Source organism: Topomyia yanbarensis, chromosome 3, assembly GCF_030247195.1.
Source record: "Topomyia yanbarensis strain Yona2022 chromosome 3, ASM3024719v1, whole genome shotgun sequence".
NCBI classification, from domain to species: Eukaryota; Metazoa; Arthropoda; class Insecta; order Diptera; family Culicidae; genus Topomyia; species Topomyia yanbarensis.
In genome coordinates this window covers 147,786,278-147,808,570 of record NC_080672.1, presented here as the reverse complement: position 1 = coordinate 147,808,570, position 22,293 = coordinate 147,786,278, and the positions used below count along the sequence as shown (strand labels likewise).

The 22,293-nt window shown below is 38.3% G+C and overlaps 1 protein-coding gene across 1 annotated transcript in view; it reads right to left on the bottom strand.

The window, feature by feature from the left end:
• LOC131688935 (uncharacterized) overlaps positions 1-22,293 on the bottom strand; it is a 463,009-nt gene that overhangs the window by 324,787 nt on the left and 115,929 nt on the right. The window contains exon 3 of the mRNA XM_058973570.1: positions 17,115-17,341. Within this exon, the coding sequence (XP_058829553.1) occupies positions 17,115-17,341 (227 nt within the window). The remainder of the gene's footprint in view (positions 1-17,114; positions 17,342-22,293) is intronic.

Here is a 22,293-nt window from a genome sequence, read left to right as displayed (position 1 = left end):
GCATTGGGTTGCTTGACGAGAGCACTTGGTGGGGGAAAGACGGCATATTCCTTTGGTTAGGCCATTAGAAGCCGGACGGAAAGGAAAGGCTCATGCACGGCACGAGAACGAGCGAGAAAGCGATAGTAGTGCATATTAGCGCGATTATATAAATATCTGTCGGTCGGTTTTTCTCATCATTCGTATTCGTTCAAGCACTAGCAAGCAGCCAGTCCACCGAAGAAAAGCAGTCGGCGATGACGACGGCGGAAAAAGTGCCCCAGCTACTGGTGACTCATCGCAACCCGATCAGGAACTGTCGCCCTGCAAGAATTTCGCCCCAACTAAAGGGCAACAGAGTAGGCTATCGTTCCAGCGTCTGGGTCGTGAGATTGTGCAGGACTGCAAAGTCGAGCTACGCTTACAAAGCTCAGTCGTAATGATGCCCCGAGAAGCCAACGATGCCTACTTGGTCGGTTTGTTCGAGAATGCAAAATAGTGCTTTCTAGCTCACCGTGTCCGCGGGGAGTGCGTCTGAATTATGCTCCCGCAATAAAACAATAAACGGTTCTTTACAGGACCAATTAATTGTGTTCTAATAAGAGTTAAACTGAAATTTACATTTTATGGTGTATAACAAATAATTTTCAGAAAGCAATATAAGAAATACGATGTGTGGAAAGAAAGAAAGAGAATTTAAATTATCTTCTCTCGCTCGTTTTCGTGCACTGCTTTTCCATTCCTTTCTGCTGCTACTACCATCATAACTGAAACGAATGTGCGTGTTCCCCCACCATCTCATGGCCAGTGTTGCCACAATTGCATGTCGCTATAACAATTTGAATTATTTTATTGATCCTCTCTAGTATTGATAAAATATAGAACATGCAAAGTACACTAGTCGCATGCTTTTATTCGAACTTTTTGGCAGCCTCCATTGATTAACTGCATAAATCGATTTGTTTGTGCAGCTCCTTGCTAGTAGCAAACTAAATAGCCTTTATCAGCGCTAACAAATAAAACAAAAGAATTTAAGTTTGTGAAAATCTTTTCCTTCCTTCTTTTCAAATCTGCAACATTCTTTGAAAATATTGTTGGAATGTTGTTATTGAAAAACTGAACATGCAAGTTTGCTAGCACTGGCCACTAGATTGAAGGCGATGGAAAGACAGAATATTCGTTTTGGTTATGCTAGTATTGGTAGCCGAACGGAAAGGAAAGGCACAGGAATGGCACGAAAACGAGCGGGAGAGCGATAGTAGTGCTTTCTTGTGTTTTCATATATGAATATTGGTCGGTCGGTTTTTCTCATCATTCGTATTCGTTCAAGCACTAGCAAGCAGCCAGTCCACCGGAGGAAAGGAGTTGGCGATGATGACGGTCCGCAAAAGTGCCCCAGCTACTGGTGGCCCATCGCAACCAACTACCGATCAGGAACTGTCGCCATGCTAGTATTTCGCCCCAACTAAAGGGCAACGGAGCAACTAATCCGCTGGCTAACATTCCAGCGTCTGGTTCGTAAGGTTGTGTATTACTTCAAAGTCGAGCTACGCTTACAAAACTCAGCCGTAATGAAGCCACTGATGCCTACTTGGTCGGTTTGTGGGAGTGGGCGTAAATTACAATAAAAGCAACGGTTCTTTTCAGGACCAATCAATTGTGTTCTAGTAAGAGTTAAACTGAAACTTTTATTTTAAGGTGTGTAGCAAATTTTCAACAAGCAACATAATACGTTGGGTAGAAAGAAGTAGCTTGCACACGGAACAAAAATTTAAATTATCCTCTCGCTCGTTTCGTGCACTGCTTTTCCATTACTTTCTACTGTTATTATCAGTATTACCAAAACGAATGTGTTGTTGCATGTGTTTAAGAGAAACGTTGAAGTCGCATGCTTCTATTCAAGCTTTTTGGCAGCCCCCGTGAACTAACTGCATTAAATGATTTTTTGTGCAGCTCCGTGCTAGTAGCAAACAAAATGGCCCTACCAGTGTCTGATTCGTGAGATTGTGCAGGATTTCAAAGTCGAGCTAAGCTTATAAAGTTCAGCCGTAATGGTACCCGAAGAAGCCAGTCTTGTCGTTTTGTTCGAGGCTACAAAACAGTTCGCCAGGCACGTAACTATCATGCCAAAAATATCCAACGATCCAGCGCATCACCATCAACACCAACGCCGATACCAAAGGTTCTTTTCAGAACCACCATTATTACCATAGAGAATTATTTGAAAATTTCCCATTCAAACGTGATTCTGTTGAATATTATTAGATTTAAATTAACGTCTCGAATTGAAATAACGACGCTCCGGTTATGTGACAGACATTACCCACCCATCTTTTTTTATTGTGACCACGACACCCCATTTCAATATTTCTGAATGAACAGAAGGTCGAGTTTGGAAAGTTTGTAACTTTCATTGTACTTAACCAAATTACACAATGTTCGCACTAATGATTCAGAAATATGATCAGGAATCTTCTGTTAGATTTGTAAGCATGTATAATTTACATGAATAAAGAAAAATTGATTTTCAGGAATCAATTATTATCTGTTCTTCCATTGGCCAGTACTACGCGACTTCCTCATGCTAACAATTAATTTCATCGTTAGCCATCTCCCTCACCAAGGCCAACAACGCCAACAAAACCGGTCCTTTTCAGGACCACCATCATTTTTGTAAAGAATAATTTGAAATATTCCTCGCCCAAATCACCTTTTGTCCGAAAATTCCAATGAGTATCAACATATTTGAAGAGCGTGTTCCTTATGTATTCTACATCTCTCCGGTTATGTCGCAGACATTACCCACCCATCTTTTTTCACCTCGGAATGTCATTAAGTGGGGGGGGGGCGAGTAAAGGTTTCAGCGTAAAAAAAACACTTTTTTGCGTTTTTTTTTAACTTTGCGTGAAGCAAATTTATCAAAACTTTTGTACATTATAGTGCATCATTTCAATAACATGCTGTAATTTTTCTATGCAAAAATATCGACAAACGACTCGGTGACGAAGATTTATGTAGAACGTCTCTGGAAAAAACCTGATTTGCGGTGTTACCTTACATTCAAAAACTACTCAAACGATTTCTTTATTTGTTGTACCATCACCAACAGACCCCTTGGCCCCAATGGTGGTTACTTAAACTAGTTACATTTCAGAATACACATTATTTTAGTTTTTATCTAATTCCTTGTCAGGTTGAAGTCAAAAACCGTCGCCACACTGTTAAACACATGCTGGAGTCCGGAAACAGCGCTCTGGCGCCCATAGTTGGTTCTCCTGAACGGGACTCGCAGAAGAGAGTTATTGCGCAGAGCTCGAACGCGACCTTGAAGGACGGCCTCGATTCTGTTGACGCCGTTCTGGTAGTAAGGGTTCCAAACAGCAGAACAATATTCCAGTGGTGAGCGAACCAGCGCGCAATAGAAAGATTTTAAAATTTCATTCATCGCAGCGGGCATGAATTGAATTTCGTTTTGTTTCAAGTTCATGCAGCGATGTCAATTTTTTTAAGCTCTGGTTAAAATGAATCGGATGGCGTTTCCGCGTGAACGCATTTACTCGGGTTTACAACCCTTCTGTTTAGATCACACCACGTACTAAAGCTCTCCAATTTACTCTGAAGAAACTCGGCATCGATTTTATCCCGTATTTGTCGAAAAAAATTCATGTCGTCGGCAAAAGAAAGGCAAGTCCTTATAATTTGATGTTGACGTCATTAAAGTAGAGGAGGAATATCACTGGACCGAGATGGCTTCTTTGTGGGATGCCGGATGTAGCGAAGAATGGTGCACAGCAAACAAAAGTCTTGTAACTTAGCATCAGGAGCGGATCCAGAAAAAAATTTCGGGAGGGGTCTGAAATTTTGATTTTGGAATGAACATTGTACAATAAATTATACGTCAAAAGCTAATTTAATGAAAATCAGTTTTGGTGGTAAAATTTGGTTTCAAATGATTTTATGTTTGAAATTAGTATAAAATTAAAACTAATTTAAAATTTCTCAAAAGGTTAAAAAATTTCGGAGGGGGTCCGGCCCCCAGGACCCTCCCCCTGGCTCCGCCACTGCTTAACATCATGGAAGATGCACATAAAAGGAGCGTTCGAATTCACATAAATTTACATTTAATTACATGTAAAAATGTGAGTTGTTCACCTTTCCCTAGGACAATCAGTCTGAGTTTTACATCAACAGAGTCACGATATTTAATTTTACATTTCAAAACATATAAAATCCTGCCAGCGGACAAAAAAAATACGTTGCTACGCTGTTTACGTCAAATGTAATTTTCATTTTTTCTAAGAGTGTGTAGTTAGACAGTCCTTAATACTGATTTGGAGTTGCCTTCCATCGAGGTAGGAACGAAACCAGCGCAGTAATTATCCATGAATACCGAGTTTGTCCAGCTTCGCTATTGCGATATCATGATTGATTTTGTCAAAGGCCGCAGATAAATCCATGTAAATAGCATCGGTTTGCAATCCGTCAGTGAATCCATCGAGTACATATGTTGTGAACGAGAGCAGGTTGGTCGTTGTCGATCGTTTAGGCATAAAACCGTGTTGGTCATCTGCAATGTACTGTTTGCAGTGAAAGAAAAGAGGGTCTAAAACAACCAGCTCGAATAGTTTTGATACTGTACTTAAACACGAGATTCCCCGATAATTGTAAATGTTCGATTTGTTTCCTTTTTGTGAACTGGAAACATGTGCGCTGATTTCCAGCAGGAAGGGAATGTTCCAGTAGTGAGTGATAGCACAAAGACTCGCCAAAGTGGTTCAAGAAGCCCGCTTTTTTCAAACCTTCCATACACATTCTATGTTCAAAATACCTAACCACTACGTTGAGTTTTTGGAATAAGTTTTCCTTTAAGGGGGTGTTTACTCATAAAAAGGCGAAATTTTTCGTGAAAAATAGTAATTTTTATTTAAAATGAGTAAAAAATCCCTTTAATTGAAAATTTTTCTCAAAAACTCAACGTAGGGTTAGGTGTTTTGTTCATAGAATGTGTATGCAAAGTTTGAAAGAAATCGGTTCAGTAGTTTTGGAATGACAGGTAACACCGCAAATCATGTTTTTTCCAGAGACGTTCTATAAAAAGCTTCGTCACCGAGTTGTTTGTCGATATTTTTGCATAGAAAAATTACAGTATGTTATTGAAATGCTATACTATAATGTACAAAAGTTTGGATTAATTCGCTTCACGCAAAGTTCTAATAAAAATCGCAAAAAAGTGTTTTTTTACGCTGAAACCCTTACACCACCCCCCCCCCCCCTTAAATGAACATTTGCACCAGGTATAGGTTCTTATTAAAGTATATCCACAAATTAACGGAACTAACACAGGGACATATAGCATTAAGAGTCTATTTATCTATACATTTAAACCGGCGATAAGTATTATTTTCTTCGGTTTATTGTTTAAAATTTCAGGCGCTGATTTTCATGAACGCATTGATTTGTGGTGATGTCAAATTGTCAATATTGGGATAAAAACGAAAATTTCAACGATTTGATGCTTTTTCAAAATGAATCTTTGAACAACAAATCTAAGTTATATAAACTCATTGTTGGAAGAAACAGCCAATAACTTCTTTTAAGGAACCCCTACCAACACATAGATATATATATCGCTTATACAAACATACAAATAAATAGTATCCTTAATTAAGTTGCTCCAACTTAATCGTTACACCAGGTTTCGAAAGAAAAATATTTTAAAATGTTGAATAAAAAACCTGTTTTAATCCACCTAGCGGTGCAATTGTGCCTTTCTCATTTCTCTAAACTATGGCACGGAGGCTTTTTATGTTCAACATAATTGTGGAAATGTCCATTACATTCTTAGTACACTTTGCACTTATACACAATGGCATGCCAGCCACGAACTTGATGAGCTACATTACGACGGTGAAACACTTGAAACAAAAAAGATGGGTGGGTAATGTCTGCGACATAACCGGAGAGATGTAGAATACATAAGGAACACGCTCTTCAAATATGTTGATACTCATTGGAATTTTCGGACAAAAGGTGATTTGGGCGAGGAATATTTCAAATTATTCTTTACAAAAATGATGGTGGTCCTGAAAAGGACCGGTTTTGTTGGCGTTGTTGGCCTTGGTGAGGGAGATGGCTAACGATGAAATTAATTGTTAGCATGAGGAAGTCGCGTAGTACTGGCCAATGGAAGAACAGATAATAATTGATTCCTGAAAATCAATTTTTCTTTATTCATGTAAATTATACATGCTTACAAATCTAACAGAAGATTCCTGATCATATTTCTGAATCATTAGTGCGAACATTGTGTAATTTGGTTAAGTACAATGAAAGTTACAAACTTTCCAAACTCGACCTTCTGTTCATTCAGAAATATTGAAATGGGGTGTCGTGGTCACAATAAAAAAAGATGGGTGGGTAATGTCTGTCACATAACCGGAGCGTCGTTATTTCAATTCGAGACGTTAATTTAAATCTAATAATATTCAACAGAATCACGTTTGAATGGGAAATTTTCAAATAATTCTCTATGGTAATAATGGTGGTTCTGAAAAGAACCTTTGGTATCGGCGTTGGTGTTGATGGTGATGCGCTGGATCGTTGGATATTTTTGGCATGATAGTTACGTGCCTGGCGAACTGTTTTGTAGCCTCGAACAAAACGACAAGACTGGCTTCTTCGGGTACCATTACGGCTGAACTTTATAAGCTTAGCTCGACTTTGAAATCCTGCACAATCTCACGAATCAGACACTGGTAGGGCCATTTTGTTTGCTACTAGCACGGAGCTGCACAAAAAATCATTTAATGCAGTTAGTTCACGGGGGCTGCCAAAAAGCTTGAATAGAAGCATGCGACTTCAACGTTTCTCTTAAACACATGCAACAACACATTCGTTTTGGTAATACTGATAATAACAGTAGAAAGTAATGGAAAAGCAGTGCACGAAACGAGCGAGAGGATAATTTAAATTTTTGTTCCGTGTGCAAGCTACTTCTTTCTACCCAACGTATTATGTTGCTTGTTGAAAATTTGCTACACACCTTAAAATAAAAGTTTCAGTTTAACTCTTACTAGAACACAATTGATTGGTCCTGAAAAGAACCGTTGCTTTTATTGTAATTTACGCCCACTCCCACAAACCGACCAAGTAGGCATCAGTGGCTTCATTACGGCTGAGTTTTGTAAGCGTAGCTCGACTTTGAAGTAATACACAACCTTACGAACCAGACGCTGGAATGTTAGCCAGCGGATTAGTTGCTCCGTTGCCCTTTAGTTGGGGCGAAATACTAGCATGGCGACAGTTCCTGATCGGTAGTTGGTTGCGATGGGCCACCAGTAGCTGGGGCACTTTTGCGGACCGTCATCATCGCCAACTCCTTTCCTCCGGTGGACTGGCTGCTTGCTAGTGCTTGAACGAATACGAATGATGAGAAAAACCGACCGACCAATATTCATATATGAAAACACAAGAAAGCACTACTATCGCTCTCCCGCTCGTTTTCGTGCCATTCCTGTGCCTTTCCTTTCCGTTCGGCTACCAATACTAGCATAACCAAAACGAATATTCTGTCTTTCCATCGCCTTCAATCTAGTGGCCAGTGCTAGCAAACTTGCATGTTCAGTTTTTCAATAACAACATTCCAACAATATTTTCAAAGAATATTGCAGATTTGAAAAGAAGGAAGGAAAAGATTTTCACAAACTTAAATTCTTTTGTTTTATTTGTTAGCGCTGATAAAGGCTATTTAGTTTGCTACTAGCAAGGAGCTGCACAAACAAATCGATTTATGCAGTTAATCAATGGAGGCTGCCAAAAAGTTCGAATAAAAGCATGCGACTAGTGTACTTTGCATGTTCTATATTTTATCAATACTAGAGAGGATCAATAAAATAATTCAAATTGTTATAGCGACATGCAATTGTGGCAACACTGGCCATGAGATGGTGGGGGAACACGCACATTCGTTTCAGTTATGATGGTAGTAGCAGCAGAAAGGAATGGAAAAGCAGTGCACGAAAACGAGCGAGAGAAGATAATTTAAATTCTCTTTCTTTCTTTCCACACATCGTATTTCTTATATTGCTTTCTGAAAATTATTTGTTATACACCATAAAATGTAAATTTCAGTTTAACTCTTATTAGAACACAATTAATTGGTCCTGTAAAGAACCGTTTATTGTTTTATTGCGGGAGCATAATTCAGACGCACTCCCCGCGGACACGGTGAGCTAGAAAGCACTATTTTGCATTCTCGAACAAACCGACCAAGTAGGCATCGTTGGCTTCTCGGGGCATCATTACGACTGAGCTTTGTAAGCGTAGCTCGACTTTGCAGTCCTGCACAATCTCACGACCCAGACGCTGGAACGATAGCCTACTCTGTTGCCCTTTAGTTGGGGCGAAATTCTTGCAGGGCGACAGTTCCTGATCGGGTTGCGATGAGTCACCAGTAGCTGGGGCACTTTTTCCGCCGTCGTCATCGCCGACTGCTTTTCTTCGGTGGACTGGCTGCTTGCTAGTGCTTGAACGAATACGAATGATGAGAAAAACCGACCGACAGATATTTATATAATCGCGCTAATATGCACTACTATCGCTTTCTCGCTCGTTCTCGTGCCGTGCATGAGCCTTTCCTTTCCGTCCGGCTTCTAATGGCCTAACCAAAGGAATATGCCGTCTTTCCCCCACCAAGTGCTCTCGTCAAGCAACCCAATGCGAATAACCATACGAACAAACATGTAATGGACCTATATATAAACTTTTCATTATTTTATTGTTCGGTTGGTCTACCATAACGACGGCTCTGTGCGGGATGGGCTGAAAATTTTCACTTTTCCGAGTCGTTTTCGAAAGATTTTTCAAAACACATTTTTTTTGTTATTAGTACATGTTATACATACTTCAAATTTTAATACAGCATAGAGGAACATATTTGCAACAAATTGGTCTAAAAATCAAATCATTCTGTTAAGTATGATAAAAGTTATTAACGTTCAAAATCTGACGCGGCGCCGCAGCCGATATTTTGAAACGGGACCCCTATATTGAAACCTTAAATGTATTCTACATTAAAAATATCATACTCCATTAGCCTAATCAGCATTAGATCAATGTTATCTGCTTGCTAACTCATTTTGTCATGCGGGGCTGGGTATGTGAAGAGGGCGAAAGTCCCATGAACGAACGACTCCCCAGCTTAAATTGGTATGCTTTGTGATACAGTGGTGGTTTAAAGATGATGGGGTTGAAAGGGAGGGGTATGAGGGCTGGATGGGGTGGTGGTCTGAGGGGTGATTTAGGGAGATTTTTAAAGGAGGGGCGCGAACAGTAGAGGGGGGGTGTAACCCCTCTCCGTAAACCTTCAACTACGCCCCTGTTAAAATCCAGAAACCCTTAACGAGTCGAAAAAAAAATTTGGCCCTGGCCGGGATTAGGTTGACGTTTTTCAGAGTGATTGCATAACCTTTCTATATGAGAAAGGCAAAAATGTGCCAAAATCCAAAAAAGTGAATCGTAGTCAAATTTTTTTTTCGAGTTTGCATCAAATCTCGACGTTTCATGCACCTTGAACACATTTAGCATCAAAAATAAAAATTCTATTTTTAATTTTTCCTATAGTTTATATGAGAAATTTCTGTGTGGCCGCACTCTGAAACCCGTAATTCCGGAACCAGAATTCCGATCGATCCAAAATTCAATAGCAGCCGATGGGAAGGTTGCACCTTTCATTTGAGACTAAGTTTGGGCAAATCGGTCCAGCCATCTCTGAGAAAAATGAGTGACATTATTTGACACATACGCACATACATACACACACACACACATACACACACACATACACACACACATACACACACACATACACACACATACACACACACATACATACATACACACACACATACAGACTTTTTCCGATCTCGACGAACTGAGTCGAATGGGATATGACACTCGGCCCTCCGGGCCGGGATTAGGTTGACGTTTTTCAGAGTGATTGCATAACCTTTCTATATGAGAAAGGCAAAAAGTATAGGGCATTTTCAGTCGCCCTAGCGCCACCTAGTGAGAGAATTCTGAATTATTCATGTTTTTACCGGAAAGCCCTTGACATACTTGTCCAGTTTTCCGAAGATACCACTCTTCCAAATAGCCCGCATTTTGAGTTATTAGAAGTTGTAATACATGTAATCGAGTGTTTCTACCTCATGTAATTCGTGCGTTCATAAGCAAGGGTTTTTTTGCACTTTCGACAGAGCCACCCCAACTGCAGCACATGACACCCTCAACTTTGCGCGCTTATAACTTTGTCTGCTGTCATCAGATTGACCTCCGGTTTTCACGAGTCCATTCATTGTTACATGAAGATTCTTATTTTTTCACACGAAAGACTTTCATCGATTACGGCGCCACCTAAAGCTGAAAATGTGAAACTGATGCATTTCTCCATACATTTGGTCTATTTTTTCCATACAAACTTTGAGCAGTTTGCGGAACCCCTTGCAGTGAACCAAATGAGCTGAAATTTTCAGGAAAGCTTGTTGGGGACCCAAACTTTCATTTTGGAGGGTAAGGTTTTGATTTCGCGATTTATGCCATTTTGGGCCAGTCTAATGTACATCTACCGAAATTCGTCATTCCACCGTTTACTACCTTTGCGGTAACATGAGTTTAATACCGCAATGCGCAATTGCGTGGTTTGTTGACGTAAAGACAATAGAATCTCAGCTAAAAGTAATAGAAACATACCCGTCGGATTTTGGGTGTACGCTAAACGATGCGAAGCTATACTACACGGTGAGTCTGGTGGAAAATAATTAGACAAAAAATTAGTATCGCTAAAGTACTCACTAATCGAATGCTTAGTTGCTCCTCTTTCATATAAGCATAACTTTCAACTGCTCCATCGAGGGGTCCACAAAATTTATTGTTTAACATTCTGAAGGTCAATGGTAGTTTTTCTATTAGTAGTTCTAAACAGAAATTTCACTTTTAGGAGATTAAATTAGTGAACACAAAGTGTCAGAGGAACGCATTTGTAACGTGGATAAAATCATTTGAAGTCATCATTTGCACCTTTAGCCAATTTCGCGTTGGTAATTGAGTGTATTACAATTCGCAAAACAAAACGTTTCCATCAATTTATTTTTTTCGATATATATTTTTGCTCGGGGTTTTTCTGTTACCAATATTACATTCAAAATTCTAGCATTGTTCTTTAGCATCTTTGTACAATTTAACCTCAATTTGTTTTGTTTTAATCTTTAGTTTCCTTAAAAATTTCGAGTTTAAACACGATCGAAAGACTTTCTCTTTGAGAAGACATAAGATCAGTGTCGCATTTTAGCATAAAAAATTTTGAAGTAGAATACTTCTAACGTTTCAATATGGGGTCCCGTTTCAAAAATTTCAGTTGAGAAATTTTCCCAGGTTTGAAATGCGAATATCTTCCGTTCTACTGGACAAAATCGCAATATTTTTGCACTATCTGGTCGGAAATTTGTGCACGTATTTCGTATTAAATTTCGGAATTACTGCGACTACTATAAATAAACCAAAACAAGGATTTTCAGAAAATCCTTCGGAAACAGCGAGGAAAATGCGCAATTTGCCAGCATATCCCACGCAGAGCCGTCAAAAAGGAGCATGTAAGCGTTTCATTACATACGGGAATGTTATATATACAGGACACGCGAGCTTGTTTTGTATCAGTGGGTGCTCGCTTACCACACGAGCAACATGCTCGTCCGGACGGTACAATGAGCGGTATCATATTTGCGTTCCCGTACCAAGCGTCATCGCAAGGTTCTTCGTGATAAAATCCAGGGAATCACCAAATTCGGCGTCTGGCTCGTCGTGGTGGTGTAAAATGCATCTCCAATTTAATCTACGAATGCTGATGGTGTGCAGAAAAATGTCATCCGAGATGCCTTGACCTACACTGAACACGCCAAGCGCAAAACCGCAATGAACGTCGTCTATACTCTGAAGCGGCAGGGACGCACTTTGTATGGATTTGGAAGTTGAAAAGGTAGAACTCACTTGTATCATTATAAAAAAGGCCCTTTTCATGGCCACCAAAACCATTTCAAAGAATAAGTTTGCATTTTCTGTTTCATGGACTGTTTCTCCCTGGAGAGCAATTTGGGTTAAACCCTAAATTGTGATTTATTTCAGTACGTAAATTGCAAATATGGTCAGAAACAAACTGGAGTGAAGTGGAAAACATTTTTACTAGGCGCATTCAAAAAAGGTTCCAATTCTCAAACATTTTACCAAGGTGCCGTATTACATTACTCTCTTTACCCTGAGTGTTCGATAATCTCCGTAGTGGAAACACAATTTCAATTTTGTTCTTTATCAAAAATATGTCGTCGACCAACAAAGGGGTGGAGCTACGACGAACACATATTGAGGACAACACAAAAAAGGACGAGCTTACATTGTGCTGTAGTCAGGTATAAAAACTCAGCATGCTGTTGCTCACGATCAGTTCGTTTCCAGCATCAGCATACAGCAGTTCGTTTGCAGCATCTCCCGCAAAATTTAAACCGCAGTCCGCGTGCTGCTGTCAGAAGCGTTGGCCAAACACGCTGTCTTCGATGGCACCAAAACTGTTACCATATACACCAGCTCCAAGTAAATTTCGAACACTGCCCAAAGAAAAGGCCCTTTTCAGGGCCATCAATTTATCGACAAAGAATGAAATTGAAGTTTTGTTATTACAAGCATCAGCTTGTCAAGAGCGTTGGATGGTAAGTGAGCCACTTGTGAACAATACCGTCGCTTTCACGAGAATGGCACAAAATCAAAAGTTATTTGTGATTTATAGACATTTTAGTGTAATGATTCAATTTACAAAAATCGAACGTTTTCTAACGTTTCGATATAGGTGCTCCGTTTCAAAATTTTCGGCCAGAATGCTGCCTGTTTTTTCAAACGTGAAAATCTGCTGTTGTATTGAATGAAAACCTTCGATTTTTGCGCTGATTGGAAATAGTTGTGACTAATTCTGTAGAATGTACATTTACTGAAATAACGGATTTTGTGAAAGCAGTGGTTGGTCCGTACGATTCGATTCCAAGCGAGCCAGACTAGTTTTCGTTGGAAGGTCCACCTCTGACAATAGAAGTAAACTATTTTATATTGAATTCAACTACAACTTCCTTGAAAACAGCACAGCTAAAAAACTTTTGGGAAAAACGCGCAAACCTAAATTTTCTACTATAATGGAAACTGCCTGTGCCCAGCCGCACTGCATCATCAAGATTGATAGTAATTCAAGCCGGGAGGAAAGAGGTTGTAAGGCAATGGAAAACGAAAATTTCATTTATATCTTACTGGAATATAATTGGCTGGTCCTGAAAAGAACTTGTTGGTTTATATTGGGTCACAATTTAGGCCTGCTCGATTGCTGATAGCTGTGAATTTCTCGCAGGGTGACAGTTTCTGTTCAGTAGTGATGAGGCTTCCTAACGCCAACCGTGACTGGGGCACTTTTACGCGGCCTTCGTTGCTTACTGCTTGCGGGGAGGCTTTCCTCCGGTGGACTTACGAGCGGTATGTTTGGTACGGGCCATTTATCAACAAAGAATCGAATTGAAATTTTGTTATTACAAGCATCCGAAAGTAGCTTGCCAAGAGCGTTCGATGGCAAGTGAGCTACTTGTGAACAATATCGTAGATTTCACGTAGAATGACACAAAATAAAAAGTTATCATTTGTTTGTTTGTCTACAGTTTCGTGTTTACTAGGCGCATTCAAAAACGGTTTCAATTCTCAAACATTTTACCAAAGTGCCGTATTACATTACTCTTTTTACCCTGAGTGTTCGATAACCTCCGTATTGGAAACACAATTTCAATTTTGTTCTTTATCAAAAATATGTGGTCGACCAACAAAGAGGTGGAGCTACGAATAACACATATTGAGGACAACACAAAAAAGGACGAGCTTACATTGTGCTGTAGTCAGGTATAAAAACTCAGCATGCTGTTGTTCACGATCAGTTCGTTTGCAGCATCTCCTGCAAAATTCAAACCGCAGTCCGTTTGCTGCTGTCAGAAGAGTTGGCCAAGCACGCCGTCTTCGATGGCACCAAAACTGTTACCATATACACCAGCACCAAGTAAATTTCAAACACTGCCCAAAGAAAAGGCCCTTTTCAGGGCCATCAATTTATCGACAAAGAATCGAATTGAAATTTTATTACAAGCATCAGAAAGTTGCTTGCCAAGAGCGTTGGATGGTAAGTGAGCCACTTGTGAACAATATCGTCGCTTTCAAGTAGAATGGCACAAAATAAAAAAGTTATTTGTGTGATTTGTAGACAGGTTAGTGTAATGATTCAATTTACAAAAATGTAGAATGTTCAATTACTGAAAATAACAGATTTTGTGAAAGCAGTGGTTGGTCCATACAATTCGATTCCAAGCGAGCCAGACGTTTTCGTTGGAAGGTCCATCTCTGACAATAGAAATAAACCATTTTATTTTGAATTCAACTACAACTTCTTTGAAAACAGCACAGCTAAAAAACTTTTGGGAAAAACGAGCAAACCTAAATTTTCCACCATAATAAAAACTAGTGCCCCCGCCGCACAGCATCATCAAGATTGATAGTTATTCAAGCCGGGAGGAAAGGGAGAGGGAGGTTGTAAGGCAATGGAAAATTTCATTTATAATAATAATACTTTATAATTGGCTGGTTCTGAAAACAACTTGTTGGTTTGTGGTTTATTTTGGGTCACAATTTAGGCCCGCTCGATTTCTGATAGCTGTGAATTTTTCGCAGGGCGACTGTTTCTGTTCGGTAGCGATGAGGCTCTTAACGCCAACGGTGACTGGGGCACTTTTACACGGCCTTCGTTGCCAACCAGCCCCCTGTCAAGGACGACGTCTCTGTACAGCCAGCATCACTGCCATGAAAGGCAAAACATTGATTTTGAACCGAATGATTAGAAGCTGTATTTAGTTACAAAATGTCGATTAAATTATTAAATCATCCCACAAGATGCAAAACGTCGTGTGGAATGCTTGAATATCGAGCATAGCGCCGAACATAATTCTTTGTTTGGGGCTTTATAGCTATAACGCCCCATATATGTCGGTCGCTGTCAAACTCCATATGATGGTATAGGGTTGCCAGGGGGTTGTTGCCAACTGCTTGCGGGGAGCCTTTCCTCCGGTGGACTTACGATAATTGATAATTCCAAAAATACTCCAAATAAACTATGAATGTGCTAAAGTCGACAAAATCGCATAGAAATTGCTTATTCCAGAGCAGAATTTACCGGTCTAAAGTGTATTCTACTTCACTCCGGTTATGTCTCTGACATTACCCACCCATCTTTTTTTTAGCAAAATCATTTAATGCTATCAGTTTTGTCGTATGCGAAAAAATGTTTGGAAGCAGTAAGGTGTAATCTGGTTTTAGGGTTATTTTCATTTATTCAAAGTAGCAATTCTATTATAGCAAATATGGAAAAGTTGAAATTTTAAAGCACGTTTAATCGAAAAGAAGTATTTCGATTTGATTACTCGACGAAACAAAGCACCTGAATATGTAAACCTAACCAAAGTAAAATAACCAGAAAAATCCGAAATTGATACAATTTTGAATGAGGATCGGAAAAGAATCTCGAGCAAAAAAGCAACATAAAACATAAACAAAAACGTATTGTTTTGAGGTTTTGAAAAATTCGAAAAAGTTATTATAACAGGTTTATAGACTTTGGTTAGCCCTAAAACTTATCTGTTTCTCAATCTGATAGATGCGAAAGATTGTAACGTTTTCTGTATAGCAGTATTTTAAAGTAAAATATTTTAGTGCATTGATTGCAAAACCGCAAAGAGAAAGTATTCAAAGTTGCAATCAATTTCGGAAGGTTAATTTGCAACAAAGACAATTTTATCTCACATACCATTGCAGTTGGAGGCAGATATTAGAAAGTAGAAAGCAGAGATTAGGCCAATGTTCCAACAACAAACACTGTAATCATTGTAATCGGAACACAAAAATTATTTCACGATCGAAAGGATGCTCCTTTGTAAAAAACGCCAAATTTAAGTATTAAACAATACATACACATAACAAATTGAATTAGTAGAACACAAATATCTATTATTCACCATTATCCAAATAGATGTTAGTTTCATAGATCGACGTACAAACAAGTAATGATGTATCCATATGTGTATAAACTTAGATATTTATTTCTTTTTCTAAAATAAAAAAAAAGTTCTAGAACCTGACGAAGAACAATTAAAACTTGTCTAATTTTAAAGAGGAGCAAGCTTCCAGGTAGTGAGTACATCAATGATGTTGATTTGTTTGTGCTAATTTTGTTCTACCGGATATAAAAGAATCCCTAGTAAAAATATGCTTCAAAATTAAAATTTGAATTAAAGCAAAATTTGCTAAATGTCGGCCATTGGTGTCTTAGGAGGAACTTATAAATGTCTAAAAAATCAACATAGAACATTTCAAATTTGCATGAAACAGGATTTTCTTAACATTCGATTAGTGAGTACTTCAGCGATACCGATTTTTCTTTGTCCAAATATTGTTCTACCAGAGACACCGTGACTATCGAGGTATACATGTATAATTATTGGAGATTGCATTATCAGTTTCAAATATACCTCAGGAACGTGATTTTCTACGACGCATGACACAGCGATCATCTATTATTGGTAGCAAGTTCATGGAAAAAATAACTACAGAATAGTAAAATTCATCAAATTATGTGCACCACTAATCCGCACAAAACGAAAAATGTGCGAACAGGAATGAAAAGCACCAGTCTCGTTGGCTGGTACAGGGAAAACATGTAGCGTACATCCCGTCTGTTTTTCTTTCATTTCCTCTCCAGCTGCCGTTCTTCGGGTTTTCGACACAATACAACCAACGTACAGGGACCAGCTAGGAACAGAACAGAACTGACGCAGAATGGATAAAAAACTAGCTCGAATTTCCAAAAAAATACGGTACCAAAAGGCACCATCCGCGCGTCGTCAGGAATCAGGGCATAAAATTTAAGCACAAACACATTCAAACACATCTGCACACACACATAAGAGAGAAGTGAAAATCATTGCTGCGCTCCGGCTGGTCGGTCGCACTGTGGTACAAACCTTGTCTCGTTTAATCTCCTGCAGCTCTAGCACATCGTTGGAGATTTTTTGTGCGTGACGGTCGATTCCGGGACTAAGCAGGACTTCCCAGCTGAGCGAGGGTTTTGGATTTCCCCCCTCGCTAACACAGGCCAATGTTAGCTCCGAATTTTCCTTTACCGGGATGAACATGTTTCCTGCGTCGAGGCGCCGCTGGTCTATCAGCAGGTATGGCTCCTTCGGCGGATCTAAACGGACATAGAATGAGGAGACAAAGCACAGGTGTTATTCGTAATGAATGTTAGCTGGTTGGGTTCTTTTGTTATGAAAGCTTTTGAAGTGGACTGCCAGAAAAGTTTGCATGCAGAAATACTTTATGATGCTGTTTGCCATAATCCCTACATTTGAATAAAATCTGACATTGACTAAAAATGATACGTACCAAATGCAATTTAGCCCAGCCTGCAGACATTTCCGATACCAAGTCGACGGTCTTAAGGTCTTGTCGTAAAGTAGTTTCTGATGTCTCCATAGCGGTGTATGTGAGTAGGCGTGGGGTCGCCAAACAATTCTCCAAGAATGGCAATGAGAAAACTACTTGCCAGGATGGGTTTGACATATTTGCACACAAGGAAATATCTGGTAGATGAGAGGGTACACAAATCTGCACTTCTTGCAATATACAGACTGTGGCACGGAACCAATCTCCTAGTTGAGCTGAACTGGAAAAGCGAAAGAACAGCAGAGTTCCAAAGAAGAAACGAAGCGAAAATTCAACAAAATAGGGAAGAACATTCTTGAACTTCTTCCAATAATTGTGAATCAGCTCTTTTCTGTCTAGGGTGACACAAGAAGGAAATTTGAGCAAATGATTGGATTCTGTTGAAGCCTGGTATATTGTATGGGATTCTGCTTGCGGTACACATGTCCTTCCGACGTCAACGGAGGAAGGAGAAGATTAGTTTTCTGCTTTTAGTTCGATGGTGGGATTGCGGAGGTTTTGATCAAGACATCTTCGGAACTTGCGGAACATGTGAGAGCAACGTTTATTCAACGCGGTGCAACTGTACGACGTTTTTCGATTGAATGAGTGGCATCGCCATAAATGTGATTTAAAGGGAGGTAGGAGTTTCAGCGTGAAAAAAAAACATTTTTTTGCGATTTTTTTAGAATACTGCGTGAAGTGAATTTTTCAAAACTTATGTACATTATAGTGCATAATTTCAATAAAATGCTGTAATTTTTTTATACATAAATAACGACAAGAGCCTCGGTGACGAAGCTTTTTGTAGTACGTCTCTGGAAAAAAAACATGATTAGCGGTGCTACCTGCCAATCAAAAACTACTTAACCGATATCTTTCAAACTTTGCATACACATTTTGTGTTAAAAAGATATTAAGTTCAGTCTCTCATGTGATAAAGTTCATCTTTGAAAAACTAAGAGAATAAGAAAAAACACAATAAGAGTATTTCTGTGTACTTCTGCTATTACTATAGTGTGCTAATAGTGTAATTGAAGTGTCACAAAGATCACCAGTCTTTTGTGATGAATCCACGGTGTCTTTGTTCAACAGCTTTATTCAAAAAATTCGGCATCTGTAAAACTTCGGGATTTGAAAGAATGGACTTTTCCCTTTCATTTGAAAGTGAAATTAAAATATTCTGTCGGGGGGTCTAGAACAACTTTTTCTTTTAAAGTTTTTTGATTTTAAACTTAAGCTTTTTAATGAAATTAATTCGCATTTTTGGTACTAATTCAAAAAATACTAAAAGTGTGAATCTGATGAACAATCCTATTGTCTACAACTTCGTAGAACGCTATGAATCGATATAAAATCACCCGAGAAAGTTATTAAAATTTTATCACTTTTTAGATGTGCCTATGGATTGAGAAGTCGATTAACAAGGACTTACAAAAAATGTTGGGTTTAAATGAACAATAAATTCAGATAAATTTTAATGTATACAAAGTCCCATTCTCAGCAGAAAAAAAATATATTTTCAGATTTCTCCGGGTCTTGGCCGAAAATGACATTTTATGAACAAGGAGGTTCGGAAAGGTGTTGACCAAATTTCTTCGTTAATCTTATACCTTTTCAAGATGTTTATTAATGTAGTGACGGTTTTTAACATGCCTTTTTCATTTCTTTTCTCGCTCTAGGGAGTAGCAAATGTAAACTAGAATGACCCTTCTTCCTAATCCTATCCTGCCTGGTAAAATACAATTGGCTTAAATTAAAATCTTTATATTTGAATGAACTAAAGTAGACAGTTCGAGTAATTGTAATAAACGACGAATTTTATTGCAACTTTGGGTTGAGAGTTCTGTTTGTCTTTATCACCATTAAAAGAAAGATGATTGAAAAATAAAAAAGCTCTTCGAGTTTTGGATCCATGTTTGTTATCTTTTGGGGTAGATTCATTTCATCAGGATTTATAGATGCAGATTTTTGCTTGTCCTGAAATTTTATTTCCAAATCGAACACACTTCACATAATCTTAGAAAAAAGAAAACCATGTTTCATAATTTCCTTTAAGAAGAAATTCTGGAGTAGTTACTCGTTGAACACAGATCACAACAAAAAACGAACAAGAAAATATCAGGCTGGGCCATACATTCAGTAAATTCTCAAAGTAATACAAGTCTGTTTATTGAAGATTTCCCTCATAATATGGGATAAGAGCAAAGACAACATATCAAGAAAACAGAGTTGCCAGTTCAGACTCTGAAGACATTAACAGCAACATGTCTTTCGGGTAAAGGTGATATTTTCTATATCTACTTTTATATTGAGATCGCTATCTTTGTACAATAGACAAAACCTTTATTTCTCATTTACTATTGCAATTTCTGTTAAATGAACAGCGATTCTCAAAAGTTAACAAACTTGAACATAAATCTCATCGAACTATTTTTCAATTCTTCCTGAAACTGGCAATCAGGATTCTCAATCGAATTCAAATCAAATGACTGAATATCTAATCGAGTTTGATGAAATATAAAGTTAAAAATTAGACCAAATATATCCCACAAGATGCTAACGAGTAAAAAGGTTGATTCAAGATTACATCAAGCATACTCTAGAAAGAGTGAAGAAAAAAAGAAAAAACAAATATATCTGTGACAGAAAAAAACTGGTTCATTTTGCTGCATTGCCCAGCATCTTTCAAAAGAGTCTTAATTTCATTTAAATTTTATCTACTCTTCTCTATATCTCCATGCTCCTAAAATATCATTAGTGAGCATAAAATGGTGGAATCTGGAGTTAAGTTTTTACGCTTAAAGGTGGGACTTTACTAGCACTCAGGTTCTTCTGAGCACACTGTTAAAATAAGGCAATCCATTTTTTTACAAAAAAAATTGTTTTTGGAATAAAGCTTCTTAACCAATAGGCCCCGTGCGAATCTAGAAACTTTGATAAAAATTTAATAGCTTTCTCTGTCGATTTTAGATCGCGATGTAGTTTTCTACAAAGTTGTACACAATGAAATTGTCCATCAGATTCTCACTTTTGATAATATTTGAATGTCTAAAGTACTACTTAGGAGCAAAAATGTGAACCAGTTTCATTGAAAAACCTAAGTTTCAAACAAAAAAACTTTAAAATAAAAAGTTGTCCTGGTGCCCCCGACAGAATATTTTAATTTTACTTTCATATGAAAGGGAAAAGCTCATTTTATCACAGGCTGAAGTATTAGCGATGCCGATTTTTTTCGAATAAAATTGTTCTACCAAACATACCGTGGAATCGCAAATAAACACAACCATCTTAACAGCATGTCGGTTTTACCCCAACCAAAGCGTGTCGGTTTTACCCCAACAGTGAATATTTAATAAAAAAAACAATAAAATAAATTGAATATCTCAAACTCGTCTTCAATGCACCCAGTTGATCGTAGGACAGGCCGATAATAATAGATACTGAAAAGTGGTGATTTGAAAAGCTTTTATTCGGTTAAAACCTTAGAATCTGCTAACAATATCTAACATCCGGACGACTATGAACGATGCTGTCGTATGTTTTGTTTATTTTTATGACATTCGACGTACTAACGTAATTCAAGTTTGTCTTTAAATGCTCTACATAATCGTACTAATAATAAAATGTCAAGATGAAATGAAGAAAAATTTGATTTCTAGGAAAAGTTGTGGGGTGTCGGTTTTACGCTCTACAACCTCCCCATGCTATAAAACTTTGTATTGATCGGTTTTCCGTTTCCGGCATTCCCATATAAATTGGTGCCACCATGATGTTCAAATGCTGTAATACATGTAAGAATATGTACAGCTTTACTTCACTTATTGCTGGTTTAGATCACTAATGATCGCCCGAAGTAGCTTTGACTACTTTGGTCGCCTATGACGGTTCTTGATGTTTCGGCGAACTTGTTAAGCTCCAAGTTAACTTCACACTTATTTTTCAGTGAATTCTCGACCGATTTTTGCAAACTTGATTTCAAATGAAAGATATGGCAGTCTCATTGATTACTATTGGATTTTATTTAGATCTGACGTTTAGATCCAGAGCTATAGGTTGGTTAGTAAGGTCACACAGGTATTTCTCACACTAATCGGTACAATCGTAAAACCTCTGAGGTTAAAAATCTATAGAAAAGGACAACAAATTACGTCGATTTGCAGATCTAGATCGTTTTTTCGTTTTATCGAATTGATGACGTTTATTTAACGTTTTTTAAGAATCTTGCGTTTACCCAGTCTAGAAGGGGAAGTCTCGAAAGCGCTAATTGCCCTTCAAATTGCTGGCAAATATCAGGTAAATTGGAAGTTATATCATATGCAACATTTTAGCGATGGCCGCCGTCATTTTTTAACCACCCTACGAGCCCTTAAACTGCGCAAAACGCGCCGTTTTATTGCCCCCCGCCTATATGCAAATAGCAAAAAAAAAATTTTTTTTTTGGATTTACTATGTACCCTAAACTAGACGGTAATCACTCGAGGATACATATGTGGTGAAATTTTTATTGCCCAATAAAACTGATTACCCGAGCAAATTTTCATGGGTTCAAACACCGTACAACTCTTTACAAAGACCATGAATATGGTCCGTTACAAATTGTACAACCGTCACAAATGGTCTCAATAGCCTATAGATACACCAAAATATGGTTTTCACATGGGATCTACCGGAACATGGCGATGGTGATTGCATGGGTTGATCAGATTACAAACACTA